The 26,870-nt window shown below is 35.3% G+C and overlaps 1 protein-coding gene across 6 annotated transcripts in view; it reads left to right on the top strand.

Annotated features, from left to right (window-relative positions):
• Positions 1–26,870, top strand: part of GPATCH2 (G-patch domain containing 2) — a 191,502-nt gene that overhangs the window by 38,181 nt on the left and 126,451 nt on the right. The window contains exons 6-7 of one of the 6 annotated variants that reach the window (XM_061160040.1): positions 13,485–13,543; positions 16,368–19,994. The exons of 4 other annotated variants lie outside the window; for them this stretch is intronic. In XM_061160040.1, coding sequence (XP_061016023.1) covers positions 13,485–13,543; positions 16,368–16,386 — 78 coding nt within the window. In that variant the 3' untranslated portion in view covers positions 16,387–19,994. Of the gene's footprint in view, positions 1–13,484; positions 13,544–16,367; positions 19,995–26,870 lie in introns of those variants that run through there. One more of the 6 variants, XM_061160039.1, reaches the window with a different exon arrangement.

The raw sequence follows: 26,870 nt of genomic DNA, 5'->3' as shown, positions 1-26,870 counted from the left end.
TAGCATCACAACTTTCCCCTAATCCTCCTTCCTCAGTTAGGATCTTAAAGTACTAGTACTGGTCTAATATAGTCTTTGGAATTGTCTGTTTATAGGAAAAACCAATTAATCTGACTCCTTGATTGAACATCTTGTTTCTTCAGTAAGTTGTTTCATGTATATTACAGTTTCTTCAGCAAATTGTACATATATGTTACTAACACATTTTAAACACATAATTATATATATTGATCATATGATTGTTCTTGAAATGCCTTTACTTTCCATTGTAATGTTTCTTAGAGGTGCTGGCTGTCTAGCTGACTGGATGAATTTCCCTTCCTCCTGTTTTTCTCACTGTGTAATTCCAAGCTTCACAGTCTGGCACTGTGAAACCAAGGGCAAGGCAGACACTTTATATATGAAAAAAGGGCCTTTACAAACACATACATACATACACACACATTTTCTTTTTAGATTATATTATTTCTGGTAGGTGGTTCTTGATTTCATTTAGATACTTTGAGGACATACACTTATTTTCATAACAGTCATCATAAACTTAAAAGTGAATTAAGATATGAATATGCATGAAGAAATTAGATGTTCTAACCATGAATATATGGCATCAGTGTGTCTAGAGTGAATTACAGACTTTACTCATTTCTGGACCATTTGTTTTATATATAGATTAAATATAGATAATTACTCATTTGACAGGTTACTTTATTACTTTGATGTATCTCAGAGTACCACGTGCAGTTATAGTGTGATTATTGTAATAATTTGGATTCACTAATAACCAAATGAACATTTCATTAAATTAAAACTTTAAAAGTGGAATTTGATTTTGTTTAAAGTCAGTTTTACTTCTAGTTACTTTGATTTCATAGCAGAATTATACTTTTTAATTGAAATTTTTAATTCTTTTTAAGCTCACATGGTAAATGTAAAAGTGTTTTGTTACTATTCTAAATTATAGTTAGAAACTTCTGTAGGTTAATCATTTCATTTTCATCTTGTGCCTCACTTGTATGAGAAAAAGATTGTGAATTCAGTTTAATTTGTTGGGGGCAAATGTGTACCAGATAATGTACTAAACTTAAAATTTATTTTTACATTTATAGAGCACTTAGCCAAATACCTAGCACTCTAGATGTTTAATAATTGTGTTCCTGTATAACTCTAATACTTTGTCTCTCAATAGTCTGTGGTTTAGATGTGTATTAAATGGTTAAACTGCTTAGAAATAATTTGCACACACATTAAGATTCATTACCCAAGGGAGTAAAATTAAAACATTCTAATCAAGTATCATGTTTTAAGCCATATTTTTTTTTTTGTTTTACTTTATTTTGTTTTTTTGTTAGGGGACTCGTGTTGCTAGTTCAAAGTGATCTTTATCTGCTCTTTTTGGTTCACACAGTTCTTTAGAAAAGCAGATCTATTCTGGCTATGTAATGCATTTTATTTAATTTTATAGTTTTTATGGTATCGTATATTAGAGATTGCCAAAAATATAGAAAAATTTTAGAGAACATTTTTGGATTTGATGGATTACCACTCTTGAAAGGGAAACAAAACACTAAATATTTCTAATCCCGCATTATTTACCGCATGGGTGGTTAAATGCTACTTTAAGCCTCATAAAATTAAAAGGGAGAAACCTGCCAACTGTAGCAGGAATTGGATTTAGGAAGAGTGGTACAGAGCCAAAATATTGCTACAGAATTAAATGTCAAAAATCTTCTTTAATAGTAGATATATAGTTCACAGTGCCTGGTTATGATTAATACATTTAATCTAAATCACTGAAAGTTGCACTCTCCTTTTCCATAAAATACAATAGGACACAAATCAGTTTTACTGTAGATGGATAACAATTGGAAAATAATGCATCTTCCCGCCCAATAAATTGTCAGTTATACCTTTTAACTAAAATCAATTCATCTTTCCAAAATTTATTGCAATTTCTAATAATAAATCTCCTCAAATGTTTATTCATTTGGTTTTTGATACATTTGTGCCACTTTTGCTATGGTCTAATGTTTTCTCTTTTGATTCATTGTAAATTAGAAAATCTATTTTGAGTCAGTTTTCTAGTTAAGAAGTTAAAATCTATAACCTAGCGCCTTTTTCACTCTCCACTGTACATTTTAATACCCTTGAACTTGAACTGAAATGCAATCCAGTAATTCTTTTCAGAAAGAGATTAAAAGACTTTTCAGTCTTAACTTCTTGAGGAAGGGCCAGATTCATAAAAGAAGCACTTTGGCGATTATTAGATGATTGTTGTCATAGATCCATTTTTTGAATCAAAATGTGGGGAGAAAGACACAGAGTAGCAGCGTGATTCCATGTAAGTATCTGGTACAAAGAAGAGGGAATACTCGTTTGGATTAGGGTCATATTGGGAGCCTCCTTTTATTTTCCATTCATAGCAGTAACCTAAAAGGGAACACAGCAATCAGCTATATTCTGTGTGTCTGACACAGAGGTCTTCCCTTCATTAATCTCCAGATTTATTTTTTAAATCTCTATGTATACATTTTCAGATTGTTCTTTTTTAATGTATCCTAAGTGTGAAATCAGATTGGTTTTTCACATGATATTTTAGAATGTAGTTCTTCTTTTTTAATTTAGTGCATGATGCTTGAGCATTTCCCATTCTTTATACTCCTCATATTATCATTAGACTTAAAGCAGATGTTCAGATACTAGATGGTGAACACTGATTTTGTCATTTTAATTGTGTACCTTTCTTTGTTTATTTCACAGTGAAGTCAGATTGGTATCCCCCCCTTTCTTTTCCACCTGTACCTTTACTGTGCTATTACATAAAATTTAAAAACGAAAATGAGAATCAGTTTTCCTTCCCACAAATCTACCAAAATGTGCTTACAGTCAGCATGTTCTGAGGCTTGGTGTTGACACTTTTTATATCAGTTAAAATTCTAGAATATATTTTTGAAGGTGATACTATTAGGAATGAAAGTTACATTAATTTGAATCAAACCTGTAACTCACTGGCAAATTTGTATTGTCACTAATATATAAGATGTCATATGATTAATTTAGCAGGTAAAAAAATGTAATTTGTATAGCCAGAATAGCTGAAATAGCTTTCATTAATTGAGCTAACTGGTAAAGAAAACAGATGCTTTCTAAGGCAAAGATCAGACATGAATTACAGGTTTTCTTCATCTAAAAGTAGTGCTACTTTTTTTTTAATCTGTGAACTTATTAATTTTTTGATATATGGATTCTTTAATATAAAGTGTGTTAGTCATTGGTACTTACCAAATTAATTTCTATGTTAACAAATTAGAGGTTTTAATAAATTTAGCTAGCTGTGAAAACCTTAAAAGTAATCTCTGACTTATGTGTACCTTCTAATTTGATTTTCACATCACATTAGATATGAAAGTAAATCAAATAATGCTCTTTTACGTAAAAAAAAGATCAGCTGAAACACTTAAGCTTTTCTTTTAAATACCAATAATAGATTTTAGTGGTATTCCTCTGGTGGTTTTATAAACATTGGCTAATAATACAGAGTCAATTTATTGCTTAAGTGGTAATCGTTTTTTTCTATTACTCTCATTAATGAAGATTTTAACAGTAATGTAAGATCACAGTTGTCACCTTTGCGTGGTAGCATTCAGTTTTGCAAAGGGTAACAGCATTTTTTTTCAAAAAAGGAAGTTAAGATTCTGAAGAGATAAGTAACTGACTTAAGCAGAGCAGGGTCAATAGTCTGATTCTTGGTCTAGAATCCTCTTCTGTTTTCCCCACCTGCCTCTCCATAGCCTTTCTAGTTGAATGTGAATTCATCCTGGAGACTGAAATTTTTAACATTTTGAACCATAGTTTTTGGAATTGCCAGGTAAACTTTACCATTTTCAAGCAAAATGTATGTCTTAAAAGAGGTCAATTAGTAATTATTTTTCTCCAATTCTCTAGTTCAGTGTCTTTGACCGATGATGTATCCTCACTAGCCTCCTTATTTAGTCTTTCCTTCTCCACTAACTTTCTTGCCATCATCAACTTTCCTCAAATTCTAACGTGATCTTTGTGCCTCATTTGACTTCCAACATTAAACCTACTAGTGTACCAAAAGCATGTAAATTCCTTTTCTTCTTGTTCTAGGTCTTTGCCGTTTAGGACTTCCGCTGTCTTCCCATCTTCACATCCTAACTCCCCTGCATTTGATGTATTCTAAATAAGTCTTGAACTTTCCATCATCTGTCAGTTGGCTCCTGCTGTTTTTACCATTTGAAATATCACCCTTTTCATGTCAGTCTGGGGAAATCTTGCCCATTCATCAAAGTACATTTTCATTAAAATCTTACCTGTAAACTTCCCTGCCAGGAGGCATCTCTCCTCTCATTCAGAGTCACCACTGCCATCACTTTATCTGTCAGAGCACCACGTGTTAGCCCCTTCTGATACAGTGCAAGCCAAAAGCACAGAACCAGAAATCAGAATAGCCTCTCTCAGATTTACTGGCTATATGACCTTGGAGAAAACACTTTTGAGCTTCAGTTTCCTCATCCCTAAATAGGGGTAATAAAAGGTAACATGAAATAAGTTACCTTATTTCATGAAAGTTACTTCACAAGTCGTAGGACTTTGTGAGCTGTAAAGACACTACTATTACACGTTAACTTCAGGAATCCAAATTCAAATTCCTTCAGGGGCCAGGCAGATAATGTAGACACATATGTGGGAAGTAACTTGGTGTCGGGGAGACAGCTGCATGCTGACTAAAGATATTCAGATTCAAAACATTTTAAGATTTGATAGCCAACAAAGGAAATAAACCAAAACACCACACTTGATACTGACCATGGGAGTAAAAGGGAATAAGGGAATAAAACACTTACCATTTATTCTTGTCTCTTTGATGGCATGCCCAAATCTTTAATTGAAAAAAATATAGTTCATACAAATGAATACCACTTATTTTGACTATATTTAAAGGTATATTTAAAGGTAGCGTTCTATAGTGGCATGGTTAGGAGATTTGGAGTTAGAGCTCTGTTTGACTCGCACTGTTACACAGTCTTAGGCAAAGTTACTTTGATCACTTACTTCCCTCCCTCTTGTACTTACTTCCCTTTACGTGACCTTTTCCCTTTCCTTTATAGCATCTAACTTAATCTGAAAATTTATTTCTTTTTTTCTTGTCTGCTATCTCCAACTGCTAGAATTTTTGCTTCTAGGGTCTGGGACTCTTGTCTGTCTTGTTGGCCTCTCTCTTTTGTATCTAGAACAGGGTTTGACACATTGTAGGAACTCAGTATATTAGTGAGACTACTGAATGAATGAACGTGGGCTTCTTGTGAGGACCAACATATATTTGTTTGTAGGTATCCCTTTTGCAGAAACTTAAGTCATCCAATTCTAAGTCTAGTACTTTAGGTCAGCAAACCAAAGATGAAGAGTTGTAAAAATGCCTGACTGTTTAAAAAATATTGAGTTCTCAGCTGTATGTTAAATTTAAGGTATGTGGGTAATGTTGGGACTTCTGACAATACAAAGACCATAAAACTAATTTTGATCATACTTCTTCAAGCCAAAACATTCTCTTCCTCTCCAATTTTTTTAGTTTTATAAATGATTGAACTAGATATTAATATTCACATATAATTTATTTAGATTTTAAAAGTCTACCAGATTCTTAGCATTTCTTCTTACATAGTCTTAGATTTTCCTTGCAAGATCCTTTTCTTCAATATGTTCTTAGAAGGTATCCTAGTGCCTATAACTGGTAAATTTGCTGTTTTAAATCTGCAACTGGATTCATTTCACTTTTCTTTATGAACAGTAGTTTTTCTGCGTATAGAATTCTGGGTTAAATCATTTTTCTCAGCACTTGGAAGGTACTCTGTGACTGGCTTCTGGCATTTGTTGTTGCTGTTAAGCAACCTGTTGTCAGATTCATGTTAGACCATGTGGTTTTGTTTCCCCCATCTGGCTGAGTTTTTTTGTCTTTGATATTCTGTAGTTTCACATTATGCATAGATGTGAATTTATTGACCCCGCTTTTATGTTGTCTTTTCTACAACTAGTAATTTCTGTCTAACCAGCTTTTTATTATATTTTAGTATATGTGCTGCCGAAGCGAGCACTCTAACCAGCTTTTTAAAAATTTCAACCCTTAGCTAAATATTCTCTTTTGTTTATTATGCATCTTCTATTTCTCTATTTCTCCAGACAGACGTGTGTTGCACTTTCTCATTTTACCGTCAATATCTCATAACCCTTTTCTCCTAGTTTCCATATCATTGTTTTTCTGTCCCACACTGTCGGTAATTCCTTCAGGTTCCTCTTAACTAACTCATCTACTGTTTAATTCATCTGTGCTATTAATGGGGGGAATGGGAGTGATTAAATTCAGTGACTGTTTATGAGACATTAGTAGTCTTTCATTTACCCATATTTTACTGCATCCTATCCAAGGAGTTTAGTCTCAAAAGTTCTAATTTCTATTGCTTTTATAATAAAGTTATCCATATATAGCATTCTTACAATGATTGGTGTATTTCAGTAGTTTATTTCTGTTGAAGTATAAACTCTACAACCTCTAGGTGTGCCTGTTAATTATAGTTAAGTATATTTTATACTCAAATGTTAGTTGAGAATAAAGCTCAATAAGTAACCAAGGCAATTATTTAAATCATTAAAGTTTTCTATGTTTGATAATTTGTTGACTGGTTATATACTGTGAATTGTTTACATTCTGCCACTTTCTTCTGGTCTTTGATAGGACATGATGAAATTCATCTTTTAGCTTCACTATATACATATATATATATTTTTTTTAACAGGTATTTTTGCTTTTTTAAAAGTAAAATTTTATAAATGTAGTGTTGCCTTTTCTGTTATTTTTTTTTTTTTTGGTCTTATCATGCAAATATTTTTTCTCTTACAGTTTTTCATAGCGTGTTATTAATTGAGAAAATGTGAACAGATTTGCCATGTCCATAGAATGTCTTTATATGGAGTCAATCTTTATATTCACTGTCATTACGAAAAGCATTTTGACATTATGGTATTGTGGTAGCATTAAGAAAATTTTTCTGAAAGTGCTCTATAAACATACTTGGTACAAAATTTAAAATACTATACAATTGTAAGTTATGATTTGTAATAATTTGGGTAGTGCTTTTCTCCCCAAAAGTGTCAAGCATTGTGTAAGTTACTTTTTGAACTTCGTCTTTTCGGTGGCAGTTAAAGAGAAGGAGCAAGGGCAGTGGAACAGGAAGAGGGTGACAAAGAGGAAGAAGCATATGAAGGAAAAGAAGTAGGAGAGAGGAATAGGGCCAGCTCGAGTAATAGTGCCCAGCCAGTTAAGGCTGCTGTGTCTGTTTGCAGTGTACCTCACGTGACCTTTACTCATGACCTCCTGATTCCCACCTCTCAGCTACCTCAGATATGTTTTGATAGAAGTGAAGATGATCAAAGACTGTAGAAAAGGAAATTTGACTTGAAGCTGAAAAAATAGACGCCATATTTGTAAAACTTGAATTTTAGGCTTTAAGTGGTTATTAATAAAACTGTTGCTCTGCAAAGCACTCCAGAACTAGGCATGCACGTGTGTTCCCGTGAGTGTCCACATGTATGCACATACACCTAGTCCCAAGAAGCATACACTCTTACACATCCCAGCAAGGAATGAGGAGGGCTGGAATCCCTCCAAAACTCTGGCCCTGTCTTGCTAGTAGCCTCTTGTATTGAACCGAGCATTGGGCATTGGAATCAACATGAGACATAGATTGTTGTTTTATCCCTGCAACTAATTAACCATATGAACTTGTGTAAGACCTTAATCCCTTTCAGCTTCAATTTCTCTTCTTGCCTTTGTCTTGCAACTTGACATTTATCAGTGCCTTTTTATGCAAGGTTCTTGTGCTCGGTGTTACTACTTATTTCTAGTGTGCCTGTCTGTAACATGAAAGTTTGAAATCAGTGATTTCTAAGATGCTTTCTAACCCTATTATCCTGAAGACCAGTCAAGACCTGTAAAGGGTAAGAACAAGAGAAACACACTGTGAAGATGGAAATTCTGTCCAGCAAGTCTAAAGCAGTACTTCTTAAATTTAGTCACCCAGCAAATCTTGGAGCATGGGTGTGGTGGACTTCGTTAAGATGTAAATTCTGATTCTGTAAGACTTGGGTGGGGCTTCAGATTTTTGCATTTTTAAGAAGCTTCTAGAAAATGTTGCTACTTCTGGTCTGAGGACCCTTCTTTTAAGTAGCAAAGCTTGAGAGGATGATTGGGGAAGGGGAATTTTCAAAAGAGAAGGATGACAAGAGTAAAGAATGATTACTGAAGGAAAGTTATATACTAATTATAAAGAGAAATTATAGGCAGGATTTGAGGCGCAGATCTCTTTACTGTGATTTTGAGATAATTGGGAGATTTTGGCTCTGGTCGTACTTTAGTATACTCTAGTAAATATTATAAACGTGTCTTAATCCTTTTTTGTTTGAAACAGAATTTTTAAGGGTATAACATTTCCCTATTAACTTTCAGATTTGTTGGTTGAAAGGTTATTTTACCAATGATCAGAATTATGATTATTACTTTTCATTTCTTTATAATATCTGATGGGCAGTATGTGGAAGAGAGGGATCCCCAATCTAAAGATTATTTAGATTTATGATGTGATTGACCAAATTAAACTTGTACACATATGGTAAATTTATTTAAGAAGATAGAGAAACTATATTCTTATGCTTGTCTAAGTCTAGCTTTCTTGTGTAATACATTTTCCTAAGTTGAAACACATGATGATTTCTGGCTTTGTACCCTGAAAATGTGTGTATGTACTGGTAAAATTATTTTAGCAAAAATAATAATGAGATATTTGACATTTTTTGTCCTCAAAAATCTATTGTGTATTTCATATTTTAACCCATCTTAATTTAATTGTTGCTGTTCAGTTGCTAGATCATGTCCAACTCTTTATGACCCTATGGACTGCAGCGTGCCAGGCTCCTCTGCCCTCCACTATCTCCCAGAGTTTGTTCAAAAATCTTAATCAGCCTACCATATTGAACACCAGTTAAAGCTGTGGACTGCATTAAAAAATCACTGAGATTAGGGGATACTTTCATTTCTTTTATTTCCCATTTTATTTGGAGAAATCACAATAGCTTGCTAGTTGTATATAAAAATAGGACTTTTTATAAACAGCAGGTAGGTGGTGCCCTGGTTGCAGGCTTTGATGGATTCTCAATGAAATTCAGCTTATCTGTTGCTTGTAAGTATATTTCAGTAAATTTTGTAAAGATTGCCTTAACATGCAGTCTAAAAAGTCAAAATTTTGGTGGTAGAAATGTAGTATTTTCATTCACCTTTAGGTGTTGTTTCGCCCCAATACTATACCTCAGCATTTAAACTCTTGATGATTTTTATGTACTAAGTGCATAGATTTACTGCAGCAGTCTGAACATTTTTAAATTAAAATATATCTTTCATTCTGAATGTATTGATTTACACATCTCTGTGTCAATATTAAGTCAAGCGAATTTTCCAATAAGTTGAAAAGATCTGGCAGGGCAAGTTAAATTTATTAGATTTGCTAGAGGTTTTTTTTTTTTTTCCCCCTTGTCTGTGTTTAGCCATCTCTTTGCTTTTTTATTCTTGATTACAATTTTATTTTTAAACTAGAGCTAAAGTTTTAGTAACACGTTTTCATGCCTCTTAGCATTTTTTGTGACTTTTCTCTTAAGTGAACTTCCATTGGAAACCTTTACATTCCTTACTATGTTCTTGGCCTTCTTTGCAACTGTTTCTTTAAACAGTATATTTTTATTTTTTAATGTTATTGTAAAATTATTTTTGTTTGAATTTTATTTGAATTACAAAACTAAATCATATTCCTTTATATACAGTTTTGTGAATTTTAAGTTTAGGAGAAGATCAGACTCTTAAAAAGATCAGACTGAGAAATGAAGTTACCTCAGTTTATTAAAAATAAGAGTTTCGTGACGATTTAAAATGTGTAGGCATGATACACCCTAATTTCTAAGTGTGAATTTAGTTACTTTCTGATATTATAAGTGAAAACTCTGTTTACATATTTTAACTAACCTAGAATATCAGTCATCATAGACCTAGGTTGAATGAGAGGATCACTCATATATAATCACACACTAAGAAGACAAATGGGTAGCATCAGATGATGATAGATCCAAGTTCAATGATATATTCATCTGACTACTTTTCACATTGATATTTTAGCCTGGCATAAATACACTCATCTCTTATATACCATCTAAACTTGACTTTAAAGAACAAAGACTGTAATGATTATATTTAATATCAAAATACATGAATTTTGTGTTAAGGGGAAGGTGGCAGTGTTACTCAATCAGTAAAGTCAGTATAAATGGATAAAAACTTAGACACAGGAGAAAATGGCAAAATAAATCATACCCGAAACTTAGTGTCTTGATGGTAATGTTTGTAGTTTAGGCCAGTAATTCTTCCCCCGCCTTTAAATCAAATCTGCCCTGTGCTTTGTGATTTTTTCTCCCCCCTAGTGGAGTAGGGTGTGTGGTATAGAGTAAAACCAGCCTCTAACATAGTACCTTGGCATTGATGACTGATACTTTTATGACGTTTTCTTGACATTGACCACTTAGCAACCGAGGAAGTCCCAATCACCATGTAACAAAACTGAATTTATCTGTAGAAAAAATAACTGGGTGAGTTCACAGAACTATAGCTCTAACTTTTTATAATAGCAAAAGCTAACAATAATTGAATACCATGCAAGACTTTTTTACACAAGCACAGTCGTTTAATCCTCACAAGCCATTTGACATGGTATTGTATCTCACTTTTACAGGTTGGAAAAGTAAGACATGGGTTAAGTAATTTGTATAAGATCATATTATAGCAAAAGGTAGGACCCAAGCTTAAAACTAGGTCTCTCTAAAGTCAAAGGTCACATTCCTAAGTATTATACTATACTGCCTCCTCATGCAGTACAACTGTTTTGGTTTTATAATCAGTTAAGTTGTATTATCCTTACTTTTGCCAAGAAGATTCAGTTTTCAAAATTGGGGAATTTTCTTCCTTGAAATATTAGCAAATTAAAATAATATTTTATTTAATCTTTCCAGGAGTCCTTTTATTTATAGACTGGTACAGATCTCTAGTAAATCTGTGCTAAGCTATTGAATATATGCTTGTATAAAATAGAACCTTATGTAAAAATATTTGTGCATCATCCAGTTAGCAAAGATATTAAGATTTGTATTTTTTCAGGCATATTAGCAGTAGTTAATCACTTTGCACATTCCTGTTTTACAAATTTTTTAAAAACTTTGTACAGCAAAAACAAAATAGGGCTAAAAATCCAAACTATGATCACCACTGCTTGTGATATATTCAGTCATCTGCTTAATCCTTTTCCCCTTCGCATTGTCAATACCCATCTAATTCCACTTTAACAACAGTAATTGGCTGATGGAGTAGAAGATATAGATTTGTTTTCTTGATGACTCCTTGACTTTTTTTCCTCTGGTAATACTAATAGAATTCCAAATCCGTACTGGTGTGATCATGTCATGAGTAGGTCACCAGTCATGTCAAGGTCCTATTGGAAACCTCATAGCCAACATCTTAATTTAGACTTAGCTATCTTTTTCACTTGTATGTGCAATTGTAAGCAATTTTTTCAAGTCTCAACTCTCCATTATAACAGAATTCATTTAGTTCAAAGGGGGATAGTTCTGCATGTGAATTATGTGGCCGGCTACTATTGAGTACATAGAATATATAAAAATCTACGAACCCCATTAGCATGGATGTGTACATGTGATTCTTTTTTAAGAGTCACATAGGTTGAACAAAAGTAGGAAGAGTCTTACCCGATTTCTTTTGCAATCAGTATTTTATAATATTATGTAATTTGAAGTACTGAAACATTAGTGATTTAGCAATATTAAGTTCTCGGAACCTATACTTTCACTTTAAATAGATTATTGAATTATTACCAGCCAATATGTCATCACTATTCCAATTATTTCATTCCACATGACAGGAACAATATGTATTCATAACAAGAAAGTGCATTTTAAAATTATTATACAGCTTTGATTTAGGGGGATAGAAGATATATGATCCAAGCAAAAGCATTCCAAATATTGATGTATATAAATGTATATGTATATATATACACATATATGTATTCATCAGTGTATAGGTATATGCCTTTTATATATTTCCATTTTTTTTCTGCTCATAACATTGACTATTAAACATATTCCTATCAATTTATACTATTTTCTGTGTAAAAGGACTCATTGTATTTACCGTGTTTTAGATAGTGATAGAGGATAATAACTTGAAGCTAGGTTTGTATTTTTAAAAGTTGAAATTTTGAAGAAAACATGAACTAGAATAGGAACAGTAGGGTAAGCTATTAGCTTTTAAGTCAAGTAGAAATGGATTTTGTAAGGCCTTAAAGGAAAGGCAACCTGATTATTCTAAAATTGAAGGAAATCTGCTTATTATAACATTTTTTAAAATTTTGCCTTTTATAATTAGTTCAAATATTCTTTTATTGAAATCTGGAGCAGATCTTTACACTGATTTTTGTTTGTTTGTTTGTTTTCCTCCAAGCAAAGAGATTGTACACATCCAGGAGCGAAGCTTTATTATCATACTAATAGGTTTCTGGTACTTCCATGTATTTGTTTGGAAGGCCAAAGCAATCAAATTGGAAGCACATAAAGAATCAGTAACAGTTTTCTCATGTCATGATGCATTGATTTTTTACATCAGTTATATTTTAAATCTAAGCTACCTGGAATTTTGACCTACAAATCCAAATTTTATTTTAGTTAAGTAAGCTTACCTAGTTTCATCTTTTTCTTAATACCATTTGATTATTTTTTTTAAACGAAACAGGTGATTTGTTTTCTTTTTAAGGCAATGATTGAATATACTAATTTTTGAGAGGATTTTTATGACATTTTCATGGTTGTATCATATTCTTATGATAACTAAGAGCTACAGCTTTTTCCAGAGCTGAGGGAGAAACAAAACTAGCATAACAAAAACAAAAAATCCCAGTACCTTGTAACTGAAAGAAGCGTTGGCCATGGGTCAGATCTGAGATCTAACCCCAGCTTTGCAAAAATCAAGTGCTGTGATTTTGAGCAAGATGTTTAAGATGTCTTTGTCTCTTCTTGTGTAAGAATCAAGAAGTTCTTAAGATTTTCCTTGTTTTTTTTTTTTTTTTTTTAGCCTATGAATGTTATGATTCTAAGTGCAAAAGTCACCATAGGCCCAGTCAGTCCTCATACATTGGAAAAGGCCTGTGTATTAGACTCTCAAACTTCTGTGTAAGTTAGTCAGAAATTAAAGAGGGGAAAAAATGATCCTTTACACTTCAAGTATGCACATATGAGATTGAATTTTGTATTTACCTTATCTCTGAATTGATCTTGATTTTTTGCTTTTCTTTGTACATTGCTAGAGAAAAGCATGCTCTTTGCAGCCAAAAAGACCTGGCAGGTTGGACCTACCACTTACTGAGTGAGTGATTTTGGATAATTTACTTAATCTTTTTGCTTTTGCAAATGAGGATAATAATATATATCTTACAATGCTTATGGGTGAAGAGAGGTTGAATGAATATATTATCCTAGCAACATGGCTAACCCATCATACATGCTAAGAAAAATTCGGTTTTTTTCCCCTCTCTCTTTTAAGTTCTATGATTACTTCATTTATTGTTTTATTTCACTTTGGCAAGTTACATGCTAGCTGTTCACAGACAGATAAACCATCCAGAAACTAAATGCAGTCATCGAATGTCACGGTACATTTCAGGCCCCAGGGGAAGGGCACTTCCTAGACTTAGACTAGTCTTGGAGCTCCGGGAAGTTCCAAGCCAGCTCTCAGTTCCAGGCTTTCCCTGGGGCAGTTCTGGGCTTCTTGGTTTCAATTCAGATTTCCATGCCCACTTCTGGGGCACTGTTTGGGATGGGACTTATGGAAATATGAATCACTAAGAAAATAAGACCATTGTAATTGAATATATAAAAATGTTTAAAAGGCACTTTTTGTAACACTACCCTTCAGAAGACTTTTTCTTGGTCCCTGTGTTTCTGTTATGTGTCTGTTTCTCAATATTTGAGAAACCCTCTAATCTAAGAAATAATATTTCAGTCATGCGTACTTCTAAGAATAGTCAGGATTTGTCTTAATATCGAAGCTGTGGCTCCTATCCTGTACCTATGTCCAGAAGGTACATATTTCATTTTTTTAAAAAATTCATCTCTTCAGGTATCACTTTGGCAAAAAGCAAATCATTCTCATGTTCTCTGCAAAATAATTAAGTAAACATATTTAGCTCAGTCATTAATTGAGCTTTACCTATAACTTGTTCTGTGAGCATTAGAATCAGACCATTAACATTATTTGAACATATTTCTGTAATATAATTAACAGCCAGGATGGGTTGATTCTGAAAAGGACATCGGACAGTTTTGACACTGAGAATTAATTATAAGAGAAGACAAGATTTGTGCTCCAGCTAGAATTAACTAGCAGTACAAAACCTAAGCAGTCACCTTGGGCTCTTATAACAAAAAATGACACTCCTTTTCTTAATATCTAATAAAGTTTGTTTAGACAACTCACCTGCTTGTCAGCTCTGTCTTTTTCTATATAATTAAATTTAGAAAATAGTTCTTTGCTTTGCTTTTGCCCACACCAAAGTTCGTATTTGTCGAATTAAAAAAAAAAAGTCACATTTTACGTGTGTTTGTGTTTGAATGGTTCAGATACTTATCAGAGGTCATTCATTCTAGGAGGAAAGGGATGACATTCAAGTTAACATTTCTCCTCAATTTTAAAGAATATCTCTTTAATTAAAGAGCTTGAAAACTGTGTTAGTTGTTTGCAAGAAATGGCTTCCATAAAATGCTGCCACTGTATTTTGCTGATTTTTTTTTTCCTCCAGGTGAGCACAATTATTTTAATGCTTTTAATGCAACTTTTCTCATTTTGCAACAACAAAGACCCTCTTCACATATCTTACATTGGTTAATCCAAGAAACACTGTGATAGTGGGGTTAATTTTGAGTGCACAAAGAGCCTTTGGAGGGTACAGAGAGGGCATCTGTGGGATAAGCTTTCAGTATGATGAGAACGATAACAGATCTGCCACTTGTGCAAAAGACAAGCAATCTTTTACAGTATTTGACTTTAAAAAGTGTCATTTTATTTGTTTAAAAAGCATATTTCAGATGAGTGGGTCCTGAACTTTACTTGTCCGGCTGCCTTTCTTCTTGTACTTCTAATATTTTGCATATAGATCTAATATGCTAGATCTAATATAGATCTTAATATTTGGATATCCAAAATAATATAATATTTGGGGGTCTCAGGTTTGTTTGAATATGTCTTACGTGGGTACGAAATTGCATTGGAATTTTATTTTTGTGAAGATGCCTGAACAGGCTATTTGCTATTTTCTTCTCACTTTTCATGGTTACCCTTCCCCTCCCCCCGGAGAAGTATTAATAGCTTTTTTGTCCTGTGTGTATGGCTGAATCTGTACCCAGTTGTCGGGAAGACATATCCATGTCTCAGCAACTGACCTCATCTCAGAACAATTCAGTCAAAACTTCTGGTATTTTTAAAAAGGCATTAGGTGATTTGAACATGTGGCCAAGGTACCAGACCTCTAGGAGAAAGAACCAAGAAGACTTGTGATTTTCATTGATTCACTGTTTATTTATTCTCTTTTAAGATATTCGCCTTAAGACCTTGTGGAAGTTATTTTTAGTATTTAGTAGGATTCTGTCGTTTCATTGGGGTTGTTGGGCAGATTAAGGGATTGAGGAACATCTTGCATAACGGTTGTTCAGTTTATACAGGTGCCCATGATGTCTGGAAACATAGATGACATGTTTTTATAGATTGAAGTTGTTCTGGATAACACTATGTAGATTTGCCTTTGTGTCCAGGCTTCATGGAAACTATTCATGATGAGACACGTTTGGTTGTTATTTCTTCCTTGGAGTGACCTGAAATCTAGCTTCATGGTATAATTGGTTCTAGTTTCACTCTCTGGCATTACACAGAATAAGGTCGGTCACAAGACCTAAATTTAAGTTTCAATTCTTCTGCTGGCTATCTGTGTAACCTCTCTAAGCCTCAGTTTTTTCACCCATAAGATGGGTGTTCAGGTAAATGAAAGGTGCTAAGAGTTGCCACATGATAGTCCCACAAACACTTGGGAGAATTTTACATCTTATCTTTTTCATTCTAGCTCACCAGTTACTTTTCACATTCTCCCAAGCCCTTTCACCTTTCTGATTGTTCTCCTTTAAATGTGCTTGTATTTCAGATATGGCATCCAGACATAAAATACCATTGGAGTCATGGGATATTTTTCTTTTTTCCCTCTGGAAACCGTGACATGAGTTATTGAGTGCTGCAGTGCTAAGTGGCTCAGTCCTGTCCGACCCTTTGTGACCCTTTGGACTGTAGCCCACCAGGCTCCTCTGTCCGTGGGACATGAGTTACCTTCAAACAGCCTAGAAGTGCTTCATTTGGGGATGGAGGTGGAAAGGAGGTTTGCCACATCACCTTTAGGCTAATATTTTTGTTCAGCATGTCTATGAATTTGCAATTAAAAATCTCTAATGTACATAAACTTCTATCAAGGTAGAAATCTTCCATTTTCTCTAGAGCAGTAAGAAGTTTGTGTGTAAGAAAAATGCACATCTTAGTGTTCTTATTACTTTACTTCCGTCACCTGTTGTGATCTTGTTCAAGTTTAAGCAACAAGCTCTCTATATTTTTATTCCAATACTTTAATAATAATGACTAAACAGGAGGAACCAAGGATGTCTGTCATTGGAAGATTCTTTGCAAATTTATTCCAATCTGTTAATCAGTTAACTCTCTATAATTCCACCTAACTCTTCACCAGCCATAGTTAACTCTTAATGCAAAAAAATCCTATTAAAGACTTTGTGAGATACTGTTCTGAAGTTATAATATACCATATTTTTCCATCTTCCTTTCAGGCTAGTAGCCTTGCCAGTGAAATAAATGCCATTCTCTTGGCAAGACTTATTCTCAGTGAACCCATATGAGCTCAGAGTGATTATTGTCTTCTTTCCAGGGCCTCACAAATTCTTTGTTTAATAGCCTGATATAGAATTTTACCTCCACTCATCATCACTTTGTTGATTATTAGTTTGTAAATTTCCTGACATTTTATCGATAAAAAGAAAATGCAATTCCAGGATTATTTTTGAAATATTTGAATATTTATGTGAGCCTGGTGATTTGAACTAATTTAAAAACAATAAATGTTCTTTTGTCTCTGTCTTGAGCTGCAGTATTTGTAGAGGATTTAGAGTAGAAGTGGCATTTGGGCTGGCGAAGGGAATAAAAAAACCACTAATTTCCCTTTCAAGTACCTGTTCTAAGCTGTATTTATCATCTCGTTTGTTGTTTGAAATACCTTTTCAAGGTAAATATTGTTACCTATACATTTACTGATGAAAGTGAGGCCTAGAGAGATTGCATAATTTACTCAAAAAATCACATTACTGCTTAAGTGTGAAACACAGAGGTTGAACCTAAATCTTTCTGCTTCCAGAGCATATGTTCATTCTCTTATACAATCCTAACATTAGAACTCAGGATTTTCCATTTGTAGCTTTTCATCTGTCTTCTTATTACCTAAAACCTGTTTTCTTCTCTTCATAACCTCATTACATCATGGAGACTTCTATGATTCCTTCACTACCTCTTAGGTCTTGCCTCACACGCTTGTTAACGTGTGACGGTACCTCTTCAGAACTAGGTGTTTGTCCCGTGTGGTGACTCTCCTGGTACAGAGCACATTGAACTGGACAGACTCTGTCTGCTAGGATGTGGTACTGAGCAGTTCTTGTGCCTCAGAACTGGACAGGTGGCGGCTCCAATCAGCAAATTGACCTTCAACAAGTTTTATAAGCTTTGTAAGGCTCTCTATCCTTATATATGAAGTTTGTTGTAAATATTAGATTACATAAGCTGTAATGACGTACTTAGTACATTGTTAGGAAAGGATCTGACACATGGTAGTTCATTAAGTTATACTTCCAATGAAATTGCAAAAGATTATACTGATTGGAGCAATTATTTTATTATTGCCTCAGTAACCACTGAAAAACCAGATCTTTTGCACTTGATTAGTTGTCAAGAATATTCCTCTACACTGTATATCACTGACTCTTTTCTAAATGTGACTTTCTTGTTTTGCTATTTAAATGCATATTGTTAATTTTAATAGTAACTGTACTTGCTAAAGGCGCAGCCAAGTGTAGGTTACCAGAATCTTTCCTTGAAGTTAGTCTGAGACATCAGTTACTAGTTTTTAGGTAACTCTAACTATAGTTTCCTGTAGTGTACAGTAGGTCCTTGCTGTTCATCTATTTGTGTCTATGTCAATCCCAAACTCCTGATTTATCCCCACTCCCACCCTGCTATCCCCTTTGGTAACCATGTTTGTTTTCTATGTCTGTGAGTCTATTTCTGTTTTGTAAATAAGTTCATTTTATCATTTTTTTCAGATTCCACATATAAGTGGTGGTATATGATATTTGTCTTTTTCTGTCTGACTTTCATCTTGTTGCTGATGTAAAAGCTGCTGGCTTTTGCCTTTGCTCTCCTACAGTCTGTTCTCAAAGCAGCAGCTAGTGACCGGTTTGATGAAAGTCCCATTACATCATACCTTTTCTCAAAACCCTCTAAAGCCTCCTCTCTCACTAGAATAAAAGCAGAAGGCCTGCAGTAACTTAGAAGGCAAGGCGCTGCATCGGCACAACCGCTTTCCCATCCCTGCCCTCCCCCCAAACCTCTCTGACCTCCTTATGCTTGTCTCTTTGCTCACTTCTCTCAGCAAGACTGGCCTCCTTGCTTTCATGCTCCCAACTTAGTTGTACTCGCTTCTTGTAATGTTCCTCCACCCCACGCTCACCCTTTCACTTGTTTGAGGCATTCTCTGACTAAAAACCACATCCCTCTTGTCCCAGCACTGGATCTCACTTACCTGAACTACGATCTGTATTTGTTTATTGTATGTTTCCTCTTGTTAGAATATACGCTCCAATGAGGGCAGATATTCTTGTCTGTTTTGTTTCATTGCTTGTGCCCATAGCCTGAATTAGACGTGCAGTCAGTGTTTGAATGAACTAAGAAATGAATGAATGAATGTGCGCTGTACATGCAATTTTGAATCGTGCATTTTACCTTAACATATAAGTGTATGTTCATAACCATAGATTTTAATAGTTATGTAATATTCCATCCTGTAGATCTGAAGTGTTTCCTTTGTTTAGGTTCTCATTTTTAAATTGTTATAAGTAATACTCTGATGAGCATCTTTGTAAATGAAGGATTCTCCCTTCTAAGACACACATACATACACACACTATTATTTCCCTAGAATAAATTACTTCAATGGAATTGCTTTGTTGAAGACTACAGGTATTCTTAAATATTTAAAGCCAAAGAATTTATACCAACTTATCCATAGTGTCTAAATAAATCTGTTTCATCAGTTATTCCTCAACGTTGCCCATGGTCGTTTCTCCTGAATTATGTTTGTATGTTCACAAAGCCAGTTGGATGCAACAGAATATTACTTGAATTAAACCAACTAAGGTAAGGTATCCTGTACATTATAGCTGCATCGTTTTAGTATCTTTGTGCTTCATTAGAGATGATTTTTTAAAAATGGGTAAGGCACCACATTAATGACAGTGCTGATCATGAATTGATAAAGAAAGGCCAATACTCTGATGCCAAAGCGAGATATAATTAAGAGCTGTATTTGCTTAATGATAGTTACATTTTATAGTTCTATATTGATACCATAAAAAACCTTTTAGTATTTAACTATTTGCCTGAAAATAACTATGTTATTGTGAGTCTCAAAGTAATCCTCCAACCACATTTCCCAGTGAAACAATTGTTTTAATTACATTTTAAAGATGGTGAAGTTTCTTAGAAGAAAAACTCCTGCACTAGCAAAAGTCTGTTTCATATTTTATCTATCTACTTTGTGTTAAATGCAGTTACAGTATATCAGTGTTTTTACTGTATATTTAATTGCATACTTTAAAGATAATTCATGTCCATCTTTTAAGTTCTAACTTAAGTATCACGTTTGGATACTTGCCTGTCTTTATCTTTTCCAAAAGCCAGTTTAATGAGTAATGAAAGAGAAGAATGAGTATTTCGTTATATATTTCATTAGTGATTGGATTGATGAATCAATTTTCCATATACTGGATGTAATGTCCGTTCATATTTCTTTGACCAAGTGTTGATTTGTGTTCACTGTGTATAACAAAGATAATATAATTCCTTATCTTTCATTTTGTTTGTAATTCACTATTTCAGTATACAAAATGGAATCCTAGTGGGATAGTGGTAATAATACACACTCAGTTTTAGTGCTAATGATAGAAGAACATCTACAGATTAAACATTTTACCCTGCTCACAGCAATTGGATGACTGTGTGATTGGCAAGACCAGGAAAGCGCAAAAAGAAAATTTAACTTTCCCTTGTCTTCATTTCGTATCTTTTTCTCTGTATTTGAATTGTTGAAGCCAAGGCTGGGTGACTCTTAGTCAAGTATATAAAAGATTTTTCTGAATTGAGAAGAAATCTTCACTCCTAAAATGCTTTTGTGAGAACTGGAAAAAAATAAAATTGGTTCTTTTATCTTCTTCCACTTGCCATCACTTTGACTAGAGAGATGAGACTGGTTCGATCATATAATGAAGCATAGAACATTCTTTTTGATACAGCTTGTCTGTATGTTAAGTGTCAAGCCTTAAATCTGTTTCGTAGAACAGTTGGTTACTGAAAGCATGATGATAATTGATGAGTTACTTAATGCTTAAAGAATAAAAACAAAAATCTAGTATATCATGGACACTTATTTGCTAGTTTGTAAGGTTAAAGTAACCATTTAGCAATGAAACTTTCTGTGAAGTGTGCATACATATATCTTTTTTCTTCCTAATTCCTGAGAGTATAATGTAGTTTTCCACAGATATTTTTGCTAATCACTCTTATGTTAAATGAAATAAAACTCTTAATTGTTTTGCTCCTCAGGAATTTCCCTAAATTTCATGAGGACTAGTGACTGTTTATTTTAAAAATTGAAATCCCCTATTTTGGAATATTTATATATACACTTAGAGAGTTAATTTCCTTCTTTTTCCTACTGCTACATGTTGCTGCTGCTAAGTCACTTCCGTCGTGTCCAACTGTGTGCAACCCCATAGACGGCAGCCCACCAGGCTCCCCCGTCCCTGGGATTCTCCAGGCAAGAACACTGGAGTGGGTTGCCATTTCCTTCTCCAACGCATGAAAGTGAAAAGTGAAAGTGAAGTCGCTCAGTTATGTCTGACTTTTCGTGATCCCGTGGACTGCAGCCCACCAGGCTCCTCTGTCCATGGGATTTTCCAGGCAAGAGTACTGGAGTGGGGTGCCATTGCCTTCTCCGACTGACATACGTTAGTTATAAATAAATATACTTGACGACGTATTTGAATGTTTAAAGCTCAGCATTCATTGTATGGGTTTGTCTTCTTGTACTGAAGCAGTTCTAGGGGACTTGAGTCTTGTGAGGACTTTAAGGGCCTCTCATATTGTCAGTAGTGAAATGTTCCGTGTGTAAAATCTCAAATAACAAGTCAGTAGTCAAATTAGCAGTACCTCTTAGAGAGGAACGTGAAATTTAATGACAGGCGCATTCATGACAGTACAGTTCTTGGTTTCTGTGCTCATGATGCTTTAAACATTAACACTCTTCGTTTTTAAAATATTTTCCTCAACTGCCCCTGCTTTTAGGAGCAGAGAGTGGCTTTTAAGTTCATGCTTAGGAAAACTTTTAATGTAAAGTGTGGAAAGAAAAATTAAGGAGATGATGAAGTCATTTTGTTCAGGCTATTATATAAACATATCAACCAGCACATTTAAAAAAAAAAAAAAATGATTTCTTTCCTAAAATGTCTTCTGGAAATATGTTAATAAATTAATATATGAGTGTGCCCAGGTTAGAAAGGGGCTTCCCTGGTGGCTCAGATGGTAAAGAATCTGCCTACAATGCAGGAGACCTGGGTTCAGTCCCTGGGTCAAGAAGATCCCCTGCAGTAGGGAATGGCTATCCACGCCAGTATTCTTGCCTGGGGAGTCCCGTGGACAGAAGAGCCCAGTGGGCTACAGTCCATGGGATTGCAAAGAATTGGACATTACTGAGCGACTAATGCTTTCACTTCACTTCCAGGTTAGGACTTGGCATTATTTGTCTTTCTTGATTTTTCTTTCTGCAACGGGAAAACACCTCTGAAATCGATTGTAGGCATAGGGAATTTCATCTCTGTGACGGCTGAACACAGACACACCTACTGTATTGTTTGGACACAAACCAGAGAGAAGTGGTAGCTAAAATAGAAGCATGGGAGACTCGATCGCATTGTGAATATGCTTTCAAAGGGTTGCTGGAAGGTAAGCATAGACGCAGTGATACAATGTGTGGAGTCAAACTGAGTATTTGCTGTGCTAGAGAAAACTAATGGAAACACTCACTTGGGGTAAGACAAATGGTATTAAATGAGAAAACACACCATGAATTGCAAATGGGGCTGAGTTAATTTGTTGCTACAGTAGTGTTGCCCTACTGTTAAATGAAGGCTGGGTAATTATCTTGCTGGCAGAGATAATGTCAAAACCTCATTTCTCCTTACATGCCTCGTTTTTACATGAGGGCTAATTGAGCTGCAAGGTGACAACTGATTATATATGGCTATCATCGGGTCCTCTTGCTCAATTTGCAAATACTGTTACCCTTTTTTGAAGTGAGGATGTTTATCAGACTTCAAGGAAGGTATTAAAGAAACTTTTTGAACTGCGTGAGTAATTTGCAACATGCTTTTCTATCTGTAAATTATTCTGGAATAAATTATCCTTTTCACATATTCTCCTTTAAAACTTTCTCTTCGCTCCTGTGACATGTGTATACACTGTAAAGAAGGGTGCCGTACTAATTTACTTTTTATTTTGGAGAATATTATAGTTAGGTTCAGTCAAAATGGATTTGTTTTCTATTTCTGTAATTTCTGGAAATGTAGGCTCTTTTAAGGTATTGAAAATTCAACGTCAGAAGTTCGAATAATAGCAGAAAGGTAATTTGTTCATCAGTTAGTTGAATTAAAATTCTTTTTTTTTTCCCATTGTAAGACTGTATTCATGAGCCTGTATTTTCTGCCTCACTACCACAGTAGGTCTTAGTAGAAAGAGAGATGTTTGTTCACCTTTGAACCAGTCTTATTAACAGCATATTATTAACATGTTAACGAGGCAGCATTTTATACAGTAGAATTTTTTATTTGTTACAAATATGAAGAGTTGAACAGTGTAACTAGTTTTTGTGGTTATTGATGTTCCTGAATATATGCTAGCCACCTTTATTGTCTCAAGGAAAACGGTTAGTGGCCATATAGCTATAGTTCAAATAAATGGACAAATTATTGCTCTGTTGGAGAACCTCCTGGCTTAGTGTGAAATTCTGAAGAGAAATTCCAGCTGAGACTATTAAACAAAAGGAGTAGGAAGGAGAGGGAGAGTACCCCTTATTGGTGGGCCAGCATACATTTGACAGTAAAGATTAGACACATGGGGACTCCTTGGAACCTAAGGGTCCACTGGAACTTGAAGGAAGTCCCATAACAGCTTAGCAACTGGACCAGGGTCAATGTGCATAACAGCAGCAACAAGAAAATAATGTGTTGCAAAATATTTTATAGTACTTCCATAGTTTTCAAGCTTTACTGCTAGAAAACAGTAGGAGGAATAGCTGATCTTCACTGTTTCCTTGTGTGCCAAGTATCTCAGTTTATCTTTACCATAATCTTGTGGGACAGATGATATTGCCCATTTTCAACAGATGAGGAAACTGGAGCACAAAAAGCTTAAGTAGCTTATTCAGGATCACACTGCTAGTAAGTGACTCTTGTATGTCCAACTGTTTTGCAACCTCATGGACTGTAGTCTGCCAGGCTCCTCTGTGTGTGGGATTTCCCAGGCAAGAATACTGGAGTAGGTTACCATTTCCTTCTCCCAAGGCTCTTCCCCACCTGGGAATCAAACGCAGGTCTCCTGCATCGCAGGTGGATTCTTTACTGCTGAATCACTGTGGATGCCAGTAAGTGACTGAGTTGACCTAATCAGATCCCTTGGTTTGAGCAGATATGTCTGCCTAGCTCATGAATGAGAAAATGGAAGGGCAGTGAGTTGAACCGTGCGTGTGCTTCAGATTAGACAAAGAGAAGTTCTTGGTACGAAAACTATGACAAACCTCGACAGTGTGTTGAAAAGCAGAAAGATCCGTATAGTCGAGGCTCTGGTCTTCTCAGTGATCTCGTATGGTTGTGAGAGCTGGACCATAAAGAAGGCAGAGCACCGAAGAATTGATGCTTTCGAACTGTGTTGCTGGAAAAGACTCTTGAGAGTCCCTTGGACTGCAAGGAGATCAAACCAGTCAATCCTAAAGGAAATGGAAGGACTGATGCTGAAGCTCCAATATTTTGGCTAGCTGATGTGAAGAGCCTACACACTGGAAAAGACCCTGATGCTGGGAAAGATTGAAGGCAAAGCAGAAGACGGCATCAAAGGATGAGACGGCTGGATGGCATCACCAATGTGCTGGACATGAACTTGGGCAAACTCCAGGAGAGGTGCGGGACAGGGAGGCCTGGGTGTTGCAGTCCACGGGGTCACGAGAAGTTGGACATGACTCAGTGACTGAATAGCAACAACCAAGGTGCAGAACTGTGCTTCACATACCAGTCTTTTGACCCTTAAGTCTGTTGTTGCTCTTGACTTTGTTATTTTCCACTCATGTTCTGAAGACCAGGCCTTGCCATTTTCTTGATCAGTGTTTTCCTGTCCTAGTAGTTTCCCAACTGTGTTCTGTGGAGCCCTTGAGTCCTCTGAGTTGCCTCAGGCGTGGCTAAGTTGCCAGAACGTGGTTAAGAAGACAGGAATCCTGCCTGCTGTCTGTCATAATCATTCATTCAGCCTGAGGGTTCTGAACAAGAATTTATTAGGAAAATTCCCTCTGCCTGAAAAGTTGTGAAATAAGCTCTACTACATTAAACATTACTGGAACTCTGTGTTCACTTGCTGATGAAGTTAGTATAAAATACACACACACACACACACACACACACACACACACACACACACACATATTTGAAAAGAGGCATCTTTGAATGCCACTTTGCAGTATAATTTCCAAACCTCTTGTTCCCCTCCTCAACACTGGAGCATTCTTCAGTCGCTAAATTGCTAACAGCTGAGACTGACTTCTAGGTCACAGTGTGGCTGTTGTTTTCCTGTACCCTGGCACCTGTTGGCAAGGAGAGGAATACTTGTATGCACAGAGGCAGGGATCAAAACTGAGCATGCCTGATAGAAGAGGTATATTCCTTTTTAAAATTCCAGTATACTTACTTAGAGAAACCCAAACCAGAAGCAGTACTCAGAGAAATCTTCTGTCCTTAAGGGCTTGACATGCCCAGAAAGGATCTTAGGGGTCAGTTAAAAAGCAAAGCAAATATGCAGCCAAACCCTGCAGAGGAGGGGTGTCTTTGAGCTGGGCAGCCCGGGGCCTGGCCATAAAGATGATGATCCGGTTGATGGGTGATTAGTCTGTAGATGAGCCACTCACACCTTCAGTGAGCCTTCTGGATAACTGCTGTTATCTCAGAAGAAACTGGGAAAAAAGAACATTAGTGGAAGAGGAAATAAGTACCAGTCTGGGAAGATCCAGTTTTGAAAATGAACTTGGCACAGATCAAAATAGGAAAAGAGTAATGGGATCATCTTATACAGTTAAAAAAGAGAGAGCTGAATATGGTAGGCTTGCATGAAATGCATTTAATACAACATGCACACACGACAAATGTCATCATAAATCTTCCCGCTGCTTGAAGTGCCACAGATTTTTCAGTTTTTTACCCTCCAAATTTAATTTGATCCCAGTGACTGCTGTGCATATGTTTTTAAATAAACCTTTTCCTCATTTCTAATGACATCAGAACTCCTCCTGTCAGCAGAGCAGTGGTGTCGGTGATTATTTTATTAAGTTTGGTAGCAGATGCAGTTATTTACCCCCACGTTGAGTTGTAATTTTAAATGTCTGCTTTGATTCTACCCATAAGGAAAAAATCAAGTATATTGCAGAAATGACTTTGAAAACTGCAGCTATCCCCAAAGGTGTCAATAATCCACACACAGTATCTCTTTTTCCAAATGTGAGTGGAATTACTCATATTATCAAAACTTTTTTTTTTTCATTCTTCTTTTTCTTAATTTGAGACAAAATTGACATATAACATTGTGTTAGTCTTTGGTGTATATTTTTAAATGATTACCATAATCAGTTTAGTCAACATCCATCAGTATACATAGTTACACATTCATTTAAAACTTTATTCTCAAACTTCTGGTATTCCTTTGCCTTGTCAAAGAAAGTTGGGCTAATCAAGCTTTTTTCCCCCTCTACCCTGTCAAATACCCATACCACAGTCCGTGACAAGGTTAAGATGTTAAAATGGAGCTATCCTTTATGGAATGTATAAAATGATACTTTAACTCATTCAGTTCAGTTCAGTTCAGTCACTCGGTCGTGTCCGACTCTTGCGACCCCATGGACTGTAGCACGCCAGGCTACCCTGTCCATCACCAACTCCCAGAGCTTACTCAAACTCATGACCATCAAGTCAGTGATGCCATCCAACCATCTCATCCTCTGTCGTCCCCTTCTCTT

Source organism: Dama dama, chromosome 14 (assembly GCF_033118175.1).
Source record: "Dama dama isolate Ldn47 chromosome 14, ASM3311817v1, whole genome shotgun sequence".
Taxonomy (NCBI): Eukaryota; Metazoa; Chordata; class Mammalia; order Artiodactyla; family Cervidae; genus Dama; species Dama dama.
This window is presented reverse-complemented; position numbering and strand designations above follow the sequence as displayed.